Here is a 13230-nt window from a genome sequence, read left to right as displayed (position 1 = left end):
AACAGAATTTTTGGTTCTAATGCATCCAACAGTTATGGTGTCTCCTGCTCCAAGAGGGCAATGTTCACTGCATTTTACAGTAAAAACACTTGCTGTCTACTTGCTGAGCTCGGAAAATGCGTCCGCTGATAAAAAGTGAACACAATGAGCTGCTCATTATACCTAAAATGAACTCATAAAACAAGAAAAAGGTTGTTGCATTATTGAATATTCTCATCAAATTGTAAACTGTATTTTGTTTTTAAATATTCCAAATAAAAAAGTGATAAACTTCTTCATAAAATGTTCCCAATGAGCCCCCTTTTTGAAATAAACATGAACGATTATTAGCCCTCAACATGCAAAGTGTGTCAACACAGCATCTATCAGTGCAGTACAAAACTACAAGCTGCCATTTTAACAAGAATAATAATGTGAGGGGGCTTTCATTCTGTGAAAATACGCCAATCTGCAGTGCATTGTTGATGCGTGAAGTTCAAGACTACATGAAAGTTGTATATATTAGCTGCATTAATATCCATCTAACTATTTTTTTTTTCTATTGCACATTTTGTTATCATGAATACAGCGAGAACGAGTAAGTACAAGCGATTAGAAAACTGCCCGTGGCAAAAAGGAAATACACATTTAGCACTTTTCCCCCGCTAAGTGAGCTTCAGAAACGAAACTGCTTAGCATACAGCTGAGCTCTATATGCATCTTAGTGTGCAGATATGAATATTAACACAAGAATGTATGCTTTTGCAAATGAATCCACCAACCCCTTGGATACATTTCTAAGAAACACTTCATAGACGGTAAGCCCCAGTGTAGTAACAGCCTTCTTATATGGCCATTTCGACTGAGAGCTATTATGCAATATATCAGTTATACAACCCATCCCGAAAAAAAGGTTTGACATGTTAACACAACAAAGCCAGGAACTCTGTGATGCGATGTACAAAAGGGTTAAAAAAGCAAAAGGGAATTGATATCAAAGTCTGAAAAATACGAGGAAAGAAAGCAAGCCGATGAAATAGAGAGAATGACAAAGGTGCGTTTTTCTCCAGGAGGGAAGAGTGAAAGAGAGGGAGGGACAGAGAAGCACTCCAGCACATTTCTGGGGCCATTACAGGAGGGAATGGCTCCCATTTGTCCCACCTTGACATTTGAGAGGATCTCTGATTACACAGACGAGAGGGGCAGGCAGAGGTGAGCGAAGAGAAAGTCCTCCACAGGGGTCTGTGGCACGGCTCGATGATACGCCGTCGTTACAACAATGAGAAGTCAAGGGTAAAAATAACAGGGCACTGGGAGAGAGGGGGCAGTGTGGCACAGCAGGGCTGCCGTGTATGCTGTCTGTTTTAAACACACAGTCCCCGCCCCACGCTTGTCACCCCCCCCACCCCATGGCACCTATGGGACTCAGTGGCATGGATACATGCACACCCTGCGGGGAGGGAGGGAGGGAGTACAGTCATGTCAACCTACTGTATAATGAAGACTCAAAGACCCACAGCCCTCAGCTTTGTTCACGATGAATGAATTTGTAAAATCTCTCAATGCCCTTAAGCAGGGGTCCAAAATGGGGGCTGGCAGTGAAGGCCTGTTACATTATTTGGGCTGGCACCTCCTTGAATCATCACTCAACTTACATCATTTGAGCGCACAAAAGCCTCACAATCCAGTCTGCATAAGCCGCAGACCACCGCCTAGAGGAAACAATGCGGAATGCTTAATTTTAGTGCGATCGTCACCACATTTGGAGCAGAATTAGTTAGCCTCTTAGTTAGTGTCTGGGGCTGGTGCAAGATAGCAACAGGCACACATTTCAAGCAATTGGTGAGAAACCATATGGACTAATTGTGACTTTTTCTTTCCCCCCCCTCAAAGAGTTAACGGTCAGAGGAGGCCAGGATCATGACACTAAACAAAAGGGTCCAAGAACAGCGTCACATAAAAAGGGTGTGCTTGTTAGGGGACAGATTATTAGTGGACTCATGTGCAGGATGTATATATGATTGGGGTCTGTCATGCTGCATGAGATAATTGTCAACAACCTTGAGCTAGTGACCTACTGAACTTAACATGGGACTAAAATTAGCCAAGTGAACGCTACATAACTTCACATTTTATGAGGGACAAGCGGAAACAGCAACCATATGCACCCCCCCCAAAAAAAAAAAACTCGAGCAGCATACACAAAGGCAAATCATCTATCTGTTTCTGATGCTGTGAGAAGCTAGCGGTGCTCCCTGCTGGGTAATGAGCTGTGTGTGCGAGGAGCATGGCGCATTCAAAGAAGGCAAGAGGAGCAGAGGAGGAGACGAGAGTAGAGGAGAGGAGGGGAGGGAAGGGAAGGGACGAGGGGGAGTTGAGGCTGAGGTCAACCAGAGGTAAAGCTTTTGGGCGCTGCTCAAAACTCTCACCTCCACAATGGGCAGGAAGAGAGAAAGAGTGTGCTGTGGGTGGGACGGCGGTGTTGGTGGTTTAAGAAGGAAACAGACTGGTGAGGGAGATAGAGCAAGAGTTTGAAGGCATGCAAGTTGAGCGGTTGAGAGAGGGGAGTGAAGGAGCAGAAACAAAAGAGAGAAATAGAGCAAATGGCTGATGGAGGTAGTTGGGAAACACGGATCCAGCAAAAGGCTCCGTGGCGTGGAGCATGCTCTCCGTCTTGTCTTCTTTTACTCTGCAGCAGCTAGGAAAGCTCGAGGGCAATGGTAGTAAGAACTGCACTGGGAATTATTCAATTAAACGCCCCATCCGTCCCCCCTAGCATTCACCCTCCTCCTTCTTTCCTCTGTCCTCCCTGTAGTCTGGGGAGGTGGCGGCGGGGTGGTGGGGTCGAGGGAGGGGAGGGGTCAGAGAGCAGTCTGGGCTGGGAGCTCCATGACCCGGTCATCTGGCTGGACATGCAGCCACTTGGCTGGGAGCAGGGGTAGACTGTGAACAGGCCCTGAGAGAGTGCCGTGGAGGAGTGGGGCTGTCCTCTTCAGTGTATACAACACGCACAAACAGCCAGCAGCACCCACACCTGACCTTAAACCTTGAGACAAGACAACTATTTCTGGTTCGTAACAGGAAGAGGAAAAAGGATGGTGACGAAAATAAATAAGGGGAGAGGTTTCTTTTCTTTTTCTTTTTTTTTTTTTTTTTTACAATAGGCTAATATTTGCTAGCCTGGCCAGTTGATCAGTTGTTGCCAGATTTGGGAAGTTTCCTTTGAATGTGGATCAGCCCTTGGACGCAATACCTCGCATTTAAAACCACATCCTTTGTTTCATTCTGATGGCCGCATTGTTCTCACTGCGTGCAAAGAACTCAGATTTTCCAATGATGCAGCACTTCGAAAGCCAAATAGGCCGTGCTGTGAGGGCCACATGCCAAGCGGTGCATCTCTTCCGTGGTGCCGGGCAGAGAAGCAGAATGCTTGGCATTACGGGGCTGATCTAAGTGCTGATGGCCAGCCGGCCCTTGCCAGAATTTGGAGGGCAAGGTGACTCTTCCATTTACTGGCCCTGCAATTAAACTTTCCTGCCAACTTGGAGGCCGTCTGTCCACTAGTATCATTTCTCTCTGCTTTCTGGTGAGGTCCTCTGGGAGATTGTGCAAGTATGCATGGAAGAGAGGGGCCTTCTTGTCACTTATCCCTGTGCAGGCAGGGGTCATCCTGGAAAGGCTGGACAGGCGCCAGAGGTGCAGGCTACTAATAACACTTTCAGCACTACCCTGCTGTGATAATGCCACAAAAGGTTGCTGTGAGGCTGAATTTACAGTCCTTTTTTACAATTACTGCCATCGAACAAAAGAAATAAAGCCGTGAGAAAAAAACAACACGCAGTGGTGGCTGCGGCGAAAAAGAAAGACCACAACTAATGTTGCCAATTTGGTGAGGAGAGATCAAGCAAAGAGCAAACAAAGCGAGGGATTGTGAGTGGCTCTAACTCAATCAGAGAGCAGTGGGGTACCGCCCCATCAGTCACTGTCTGCTTGCCACCCTGGCCGAATCACGCCGAGTTGAGTGGTGGAGGAACAGCGGCGAGCCGACAGCCCGCTGTGCGCAAACACAGTGACCGAAAATGACCCCGGGGATCTGGGGCTGAGACAGGAGGGCCCTTGGCTTCACTTCCTACCTACCCACCCTCTTACCCTCTGCAAACAAACTTTGCTTCACCCAGAGCCCCTCTGGGGACTTGCTTGATTGTTTGAATAAAGAACCCTGTGGTTCCTGAGCCTCGTGGATCTGTAAGCACCGGGGCGTTAGGGCAACAAACAGGCCGCGTAGGACCACAGCCACATCAATCAAACTCATGAGCCCCATTCAAGGTTAGACCACTGAATGAAACATATCTGACAAGCCTGGACATGCTGTGTTGAAGTGTCCAGCACTCCCTCATCAATTCAACTAAACAGCCTCTTCTCTTTCCTTTCTCCTCTGGGGACGGGTGGATAAGTAAGACATTGGGAGGTCCTGTTTCAAACTAATCCACCCCGACTACTGCTCTGCCACCCACATTTCATGAACTCAAATTATCCCTAATTCATTCCCCCTCGCTATCACTTCTTGTTGTTTTCCATACCGCCTCATAAACTGGGAAAATCAGCATTTGATGGAAAGAAAAAAAGGCGAGAGACGAAAACCTGTTGCTAATTATATTATATGAGGCAGGGAGAGGGGGAGACGGTCCTTATTGCCAACAGAAACGCGTAATTGAATCATAGGCTCGGGGTTTCATGCTTTTTCATCGGCACTGGAAGGAAAAATGAATGAATTTTCTGACAGTCAATAGATGCGTGTCCAGATAGAGAGCTGGGATTACCAAAATGGTGTCCTCTAATCGCGAGCCTCTCCACACGGCTCCTTTTCTAGCAGTCTGCTTTGGATAGAAAGTAAAAGCGCAATACGGCTGACATCTCTAAGCTGTGTGGGCCGCAGCTCCATTCCACAAGAAACTTCCATATAGGGAAGCTCGTATTGGTTTGGGGCTGGAAAGAATAACAAGAAGAAGAAGAAGAAGAAAAAAAAAAAAAAGAATTCACCAGCCGTGTGCCAGAAACGGCTTAGTGACATTCAATCCCTGGCAAACACGAGTCGCTAACTCCCACATCGAGATGAAAAACAAAACAGGCAGACACGTGAGACTGTGTGATGCTTTTATGCTGCTGCAGATATGTGACTGAGGCTTGAAATCCGCCGGGTTATTTATGAGCGCTCGCCTCGCCTCGTCCCTTCCTCCCCCTCTCCCTCCCCTCGCTCCTCCTTTGCCTATACTCCTCCGCTGTGAAGTGGACCTCCCTCCCGCTGCGAGGTAGAGTGGCTCGCCTCCCGGTTGTGGCCAGGTTGTGCATGAATCAAAGTGGTGACAGAGCAGCGGGGAGGATGGCAGATGCCACGGCCAGAAAGCTTTTCAATCAGGCTGCCCTTCCAAGCCGCGGCCAAGGTGAAACACTTCACCGGCAGATGAGAGGGGGAAAAAAAAAAAAGACCCTCAACCCCACGGTCACTCACACACACACACACACACACGTTACATGCATGCAAGCACACATGTGCACAGACCTACTTTAATCTGGCTCATTAGCCTGGGAGTAACCCTCTATGTTTAAAAGACACAAAGAAGAAGAAAGAGAGGATTGAGAGTGAAGGTCAACGGTGCAACGTCTTTGTCTGCTGCCCTGTCTTTTCTGTCCTCCGGTTCATGAACAAGGTGAACGCTCAACATTTATCAGCACTGTGGCTTTGATTTGCTTTGGATGTCCCACCTGCCTCAGTAACGGTAATGTTTTGCGCGTAGCAAACGGGACGAGGCGTCGAAAAATAGAAATTTTAAGATGCAGAGCGCTTGCCTCTGGAAGTTTCACCATGCTGACAAAATAAGGTTTGGTATAATTGCTGTGAAGTGCAAACAAGACATATTCAAATTGGATTGCTCTTTGATACGCTGCTGACAAGCTAGTTTTTCAAGGTACACTGTTTCACTGTAATTCTAGGTGTAATTTGATTTCCCATTGTCATGAGCTGTGGGAGTCTATTGCGGTGGAAAACACCAGGTGCATAATTTCAGCTGCTTTTGTCAAAGCTGGTAGTTAAAAGAAGCGCTGTCGCCCTGCGCACTCTTTATTTCGCTGAGCCTGTTCTGTGGAGCCGCTTTGAACTCCGCCAGCACGGATGCTTCTCTGACACGCACTTTGAAAAGAAGCACACATGGACAGCAGAAATAAATGTCCGCTAACAGGCCGTAAGTGTCTCCAACAATCCTTGTCACTCCAAAGCCCCCGTCCCCTCAGCCCCGGAGGTCACAGCACTTCCCTTCTTTAAAAGCCTCTGCTGCCACAGGCCCGTTAAGAAAGGGTCCCTGTTGCGTTCCAGCCTTATTTATTTTCCTCCATGACAACGGCTGGTAAACAGTCGCACAGCCCACTTCTCCTTATTTGCCCATGGTTGCCTTGCAGAGAAGCGTGAGAGAGGAGCGAGGGTGGGGGGGTTTCAGAACCCCCCTCCCACCCTCCAGCTGTGAAGCTCCGCTGCTCTTTAACATGGAGCTGCTGCATGCTCTTCAGGTGGAAGGGTAACAGGGGAATTAGGGAAAGTGGCCAAGTGGATCTTTTCCCTAAAGCCCCCCTTCTGTCCTCCACTCTCACTTCCTACAAACAGGTGGCACTCTTTGTTGGGCGCTGTGACCACATGAGCGGAGTTAGTGGGATTCCACATGACAAAGAAGGAGCCAACTATAGATCCAGGGTATGGTAATACCAGCCACCCCCTTCCCAAGCTCCCGTTAGTCATCTGTGGAGTCCAGGCCTGGTCAGGAATGCCAGGAGGGGCAGGATGTCTATTGTAGAGGGTGCACAGCAGAGAATGTTTGCCTTCCCAGCAGGCCAAGCAGCTCCACGGGGGCAGCTCAGCGGGAGATCGGAGTGGAAGGGGCAGTGGGACAGAGAGAGGGGAGGACTACAATTAAAGAGAGGAAAAGAGTGCTTTTCCAAGCTTTGAGTTACAGGCACCTGAAGGCAGGGGGGCTCTCACAGACTTCTGAAGCGTGGCGAGGCGGGAGGCTTTCGCTGACTTTCTCCCCTCGATCTCCCCCACAAAGGGCTGTTTGAGAAGGCATTCCTCAAATATCTCCGCTGCCTAGAACCACCCTGCCACACATCTCATCTGAACCCCCCCCCCCCCCCCCCCCCTCACCTCCTCCATCTACTGCGCAGACTGTCACATTGGAATTTCTGTGAGGTCCAGAAAAATACCATCCAGATAGAGAGAAAAGCAAAGAAATGAGGGAGGGCTGAGAGAGAGGAGACAGACGCTTTTCTCTCCCTGTTTTTTTAACCCCTCTCTTCTGCTCCTCCGAAACAAACAGCCAGTCAGTCAGGGCTGCTCGCTGACTGGCTGACTGGCTGGCTGCAAGGGATTTCAGTGTGCTGAAGAAGTAACTGTTCTTTGGTCTGGTCAGCAAATCCAATGCATCAATGATTCATAATGTTGTCAGGAGTACATCACATCTATAGAAAGTTGGTTCTCCTCTTGGAGTCAGCAGGAGAGGAGGTGGAGAGAACAGCCTGCAGCTCAGGATGAAATATTCTCTCTGTCTTGTTTAAGTAAGTTCAAAACTGGAAACTTTATCAGATTTCCCGAACAGAAAATCTCACCCGAACAGTGAGAACTGTCGTCTGTCTTACAAATGAGGTAAACTGCCCTTCAATCTGCCTCATACGTGAAACCTGTCACTTTAGATTCAAATCCACTGAAACCTCCATTTTTCCTTCAGATGGCAGAGCTGCCACAGTGGGACGAGCCTGACAGCCCTTATCAGATCGCAGAGAAACAGAGAATGCATGGGTGGGAGGGAGCGGAGCCAAAGCATATCTATTTACTTCTGCTTTTTCACTTCAGCTTGCTCATTCCACTGATTTTCAGAGCGAATTTACTTCAAATATTTGCCTTGATGCGGGCTGTGCCTTTGCCTCAAACTTCATTAGCTGCGAGAGCGCCCCCCCCCCCCCCCAAAACTCCACTCTGTGAACGTCTACAGCGGTGCGTGAAAGGTAAACACGTTGTGCATTCAGAATCGCAGGGCTCACTTAGTCTCCTTATCTCTGTGATGAAGTGCTTTCCTCCTCCCAGCTCTCAGGATACAGGCCTCTGCACTTCCCCAAACAAACCTGTCAAGGGTATAGCGCACACGTGCAACAACACCAGACTCCACTCAGAAAAAGGCCTGTTTTTCTTTTCTCGAGCACCACTTTGAGTGCTTCTTGTTTGGCTTGCTGATAACAGCCATGTTGGGGGAACATGTGGCGCATGTGTGTTCCATTTACCCACTAATTAGATTGCAAGGCAGTGCACTGAAGCATGCACTGTAGCCCCACACCCCCACCCTCTCTGCCTCCACCCACTCTGCCAGTCCATCAGATAAGGAAGCCATTCTGGCTCTCATCAGTTTCCATTATGTAAGGGCTGATTTGGTGAGTGGAGCTGCGACAGGGAGTCTGATGGGTCCAACACAAATCACACCCAACTACTGTCTACAGATACATACAGTAAGTAACTCTTCCCCCCCTCCCATAATTGAGTTACCTATGACATGCCTTGTCAGCGATTAGCACAATAACCCACCCTTGTGTTACACAGTGCCATAATTTGAAATTAAGAAGGAAAATGGCTTTCACTTAATGGCTTGTCTTTGCTGCATGGAATACATTGCGAAGTGGAACTAAAGTCCCATGAAAACCCACTCCATTAAAAACATTAAATATGAAACGGTACACCGAGTTAAAAATAGGGAAAAGCTGTAGGTCAGGTCGACTCCGTTTTCCGGTGCAATGTCTGCGTGGCCCACATGAATCAGAGGCTTACTTAAGTTTCACAGCCGGCTGCCGGAGTCATTTTTGCGTATCCTCTAGACAAGCAGGTTTATAACCTTCTGACCACCACTACTGGTACGACACAGGCTGTGTCTTCTCCGGATGTAATGAATAAGCAATTAGGGTAGAGGCAAAAAAAATAAATAAATAAAAAACAGCGAGGAGAAAAGAGAGTGAGAGACGCTCAGATGCAAACACATCCACTACACAAACTTCATCTGCCAACAAATTTATGAACAGCCAATTAACTGGCAATCCACGATCTGCTAATTCAGTGGCTGTTAAAATGAAAGCGCCGAGCTAATTTCTAAATGACACATCGACGGATCGCTAAACTCAAAGCCCGCCCTCTTTTCAAGCTGGAAGAAAAGCTTCCTTCCTTGAGCCTGCAGGGACTCAAATCTTTTTTACTGCGTGTGTTTAGACACAGGAAATTCATTCCTGACTAATTTGATTAGCACAAGCATTGTTACTGCTACCCCCCCTCCCCCCGCCCCCTTTCCTGTCCCTTCCTCGCTCTCTCCTTTTAACTGGAGGATCTTGGACAGTTTAACAGTCCCTCTGGTGCTGAAATCGGACCCGAAAGAAGTGTCAAGGAGCATCCAGCCTTTTAAAAGAAATGCCATAAATCTGTGACAGCAGTAAAGAAAGGTTAAAGTGGGATTGAAATCCGGGATTAAAAAAAAAAAAACCCAAACCCTGCAAATGTATACAGGGGCCATTGGGGGAGCACAAAAGAAGCGTAGGGTCCAGGCTTTGGGTGGAGCGGGGATACAGTAACAGGATCCAGCAAAGCCCTGTACTCTCCCAAGCCCTGCAGCATAAACAAACAGCTGAGACAGAGCAGGGCAGAGGCACCGACACACGCACAAAAACCACACAACACACACACACACACACACACACACACACACACACACAGACAGACAGGCAATCAGAGTGAGGCAGTCTGCCCAGGCAAGGCTCACCTCAGGGCACCCACACTGACACACAGGCTCATCACATTACTGTCTGTCTCCGGTTTCATCGGCTTAAACTATCTATCTGACAACAGGTTAGCCGCTTAGCCTTTTGTTGGATGCGACAGCTCGCGGCTTACAAGTCAAATAAGGATCAGTAACTAACTGTCACTGAGAGATCCGCCATAAAAGGGTCATTTCGCCTAGTTTGGGGTTAGAATCTAAGTGGAAAAAAAAAACTCCAGATGAGTCAGATAATTCCACTTGTTTGCGACTCTGAGACAACTCTGAGTGGCTGCCTAATTAAAATAAGCTGAGACTTGTTTTTTCATGTAACCCATTCTTGTATCACTTGTGTTTGGAGGGTTCTGGGATTTTAAGAGGAAATCTAAAAAGTAAAGGCTTTCTTCAGATGGACATGTTTTCTTGCAGCGGATAAAGTAACCACAGTTAATGGCCTCTGGTAGAGTTTTTCTCCCTCAGTGCCTCCTGCTAAAGTACGGCAATTCAAATCAAATATTATACCCCGGTGACTTCATTCCCCAAGGACGAGCAGCGAGGACATTCCAACAACCAAATGGCAGGGGTGAGACATTCCTGCTGCCCTATGCAGTGCCAGAGAGCAGGAGCGCATTAGCACAGTTTCAGTGAGCCCGCGGACACTAGATGGAGCAGTTTCATGTGCAATATGCATGGGGGAAAGGGGGTGAATGAGTGGCGCACACACACACAGACACACACACACACACACACACACGAGCGCTATAATACTCACAGGAACACACATGCATACAGGCTATCAAACAGGACTAAACATAAATCTATAGCTATCCTACACAACCTCTTCCCAAAGTTGCACCCATTTTTGCAGAATAAAAACATAAAGATTACTTTCATAGAGGTTCCACTGTGCCACCCCCTTTATTCCCAACTAGCTTGACATCAGAATGGGGCCCCAGGGATGAACATCAGATTGAGTGAATGAGTTTTTTTTTTGGGGACCAAAAGCACATCTGTTTTTCATGGACAAGATTACTAACTGGCGGTGTACTCACTTGCACTCCCGGTCCTCCAGATCAAAATGCGGATTGAAGTTGATGAGGATCCGCTGGTGAGGACCAGGCGCCGATATCACCCACACGCATCTCTGAGAGGGGGGGTAAGACATGGGATATCCCGGCGAGGTGAGGTAGTTGGGGGTTGAGATTCTGATGTTGCCTCCGCATTTATCTGCAGGGGGGAGCAGGAAAAATAGCAGTTCTGTAAGGGCGGATTACATGCAAGGAACTCACATTCAACATCTGGGCAAGATATGGAACAGTTGGACGACACCAGCTAATCATGTGTGCCTTCCTTAAGACACACACAACCACGACAATACAAACATTGCACATATCTATCTATCTATCTATCTAGTGAAGACTGTAATACAGACTATACAATCATTTTAAATGAGTTGAATTGGTCAGGGCAAACAAATGTTAAAGGGTCTGCACAGAGTTTAATAGGAACAAAGTATCCCAACGTTACTGCATGAGCTGTGGTTTTTGGTGTTAATTATTTGTGATATTAATATTGGGTCTAATAGAATAGGATTTTGTTTATGTTGAGCTTTTCATGGAGTAGACTAGTAGAAGCTCAATTTCGTGCTGTAGCGCACTGGGATGATCTTGACGAAATAGTTCCTCACGTTGAAATAAGAAAAAGGAGCAGCTTTCAGGCTGGGTTTACATTTTTCTTTTTTTTTTTTTTTAGATGTATGAGCCATATAAGTAAACAGTCTGAATGGAGAAGCTTGAAAAGGAGTTTTGTCTTGCTGAAGCCCAAAGGTCACAGGGATCCACAGCCTGTTCCTTTAAACTTCCTGCTACGGTGTTGGTTTCATCATTAAAAGGAATAATCCTTTGAGTTGGGTTTTTTTTTTCTCCAGAGGCCGCACACATTTATCTTCATTTTGTTGTTTTCATCTTTTTATTATAAAAGCTTCCACCATCTGCTGCCTCTCACCCATGCACACACACACACACACACACACACACACACACACACACACACACACACACACACTCACACATACACCTTCAAAATAAATCAATTAAATCGGAACAAAGACGAAAAAAAAAAAAGCGCAAAAAAAGCGGAAACGAAAGTGCCGCAGTGAGAATAGAAAACGGGGAAGTTGTGCAAGTGGAGCATTTGGGCCGACTTTTTGAACTTCACCACAGCTCAGAGAACACCGAGCTTCTTTAACCGAAAGCTGGCCCCCACACAAAGGGGATTACAATCGTTTAATGAAGTGTTCCAAAAGAGCTTATTGTGGGTTACAAGTCTCACACGAAACTGCAATTGCGTAAATGTAAATATAAGAAATATTCAGTGCCATAACAGCAATAAGGCAAACAAAAAACTCATACAGTTAACGAGTGGAGGGGGGGGGGGGTATTAGAAGATTATCATTAATAAAAGATATAAAATAAAGGAGGAAACACAATTTAAGAGGGCTAAGATTGTCTCTATAAAGTCGCAACTGAGCAATAATATCTAAGTCTAAGTGTCGTGAGAGAGGTTTTCTTTAGGTGTTGGCAGGTGAGCGCCCTGCGAGTTTGCCAAAAGATCAGCGGAGATCAGACAGGGCTAATCTTTTTAAAAAAGCACCGGGATTAGTAGCTCTGCAGAGTACATAGAAAGCTTTATTTATACAGATATCAGATGTCACACTTACCGTTTTTGAAAGCCTTGACCACCGAAAGGATTCCCATGAACAGGAGAAAGACTAATCCACAATGCATCCTTGTTTTCTCACCAAAAAAAATTAAATTACGCATACAAACAAACTCCGAAATGAAACTCCTCCGACAGGTGTTTTTTTTTTTTTTTCTTCTTTTGGTGGGGGGGGCAAGTATTCTTCTCTCGGCAAATAAAGTAGTGTCTCTTCTAACGAAGTTGGAACTGATCTGAGTGCGGGCTCAGGTCGCTGGCATCCTGTCATTCAGCTCCTGTTTCCTCTCGCCTGTGCCGGCTGCGCTCCTCTCTCCAGCGCCGACCGTGCCATATCCTCCCCAAGAAGCCACAACAACCACACAAAAAAAACAACAAAAAAACAAACGCAAGATGTATGAAGAAAAGACTCCTTTTTTTTTTCTTCTTATTTGTGTCGCTCCGTTCTTACTCCGTCACACGACGCGGCGGGAGGTTAATCCGTGGCTGTGGAGTGAGAAGAGATAGACGGGAGATGTGAGCAGGTTAGGAGCTGCGCTGCTGCTGCTGCTGCTGCTGCTGCTGCTGCGGCCGTGCGCTCTGGACATTCCCCGGTCTGTCTACACTGCGCTGCTGCTGATACGCACGGGAGTATAAAAGGCACGGATACACCCCCTTACCCCCAAATTGTGACCACTTTGCTTCTATAGGCTCAGAGCGGGGGACTCGG

At 47.0% G+C, this 13230-nt stretch overlaps 1 protein-coding gene across 3 annotated transcripts in view; it reads right to left on the bottom strand.

Annotated features, from left to right (window-relative positions):
* Positions 1–12628, bottom strand: part of nrp1a (neuropilin 1a) — a 56628-nt gene extending 44000 nt beyond the window's left edge. For 2 of the 3 annotated variants that reach the window (XM_070927766.1, XM_070927765.1), the window contains exons 1-2: positions 12526–12592; positions 10859–11033 (exon numbers count right to left, since the gene is read on the bottom strand). In XM_070927766.1, the coding sequence (XP_070783867.1) occupies positions 10859–11033; positions 12526–12592 (242 nt within the window). Of the gene's footprint in view, positions 1–10858; positions 11034–12525 lie in introns of all 3 variants that reach the window. The other variant, XM_070927764.1, reaches the window with a different exon arrangement.
* Between the last annotated feature and the right edge of the window lie 602 nt (positions 12629–13230).

Source organism: Enoplosus armatus, chromosome 21 (genome assembly GCF_043641665.1).
Source record: "Enoplosus armatus isolate fEnoArm2 chromosome 21, fEnoArm2.hap1, whole genome shotgun sequence".
Classification (NCBI taxonomy): domain Eukaryota; kingdom Metazoa; phylum Chordata; class Actinopteri; order Centrarchiformes; family Enoplosidae; genus Enoplosus; species Enoplosus armatus.
The sequence above is the reverse complement of the archived record's forward strand: the minus strand, read 5'-3'. Positions and strand labels throughout refer to the sequence as shown.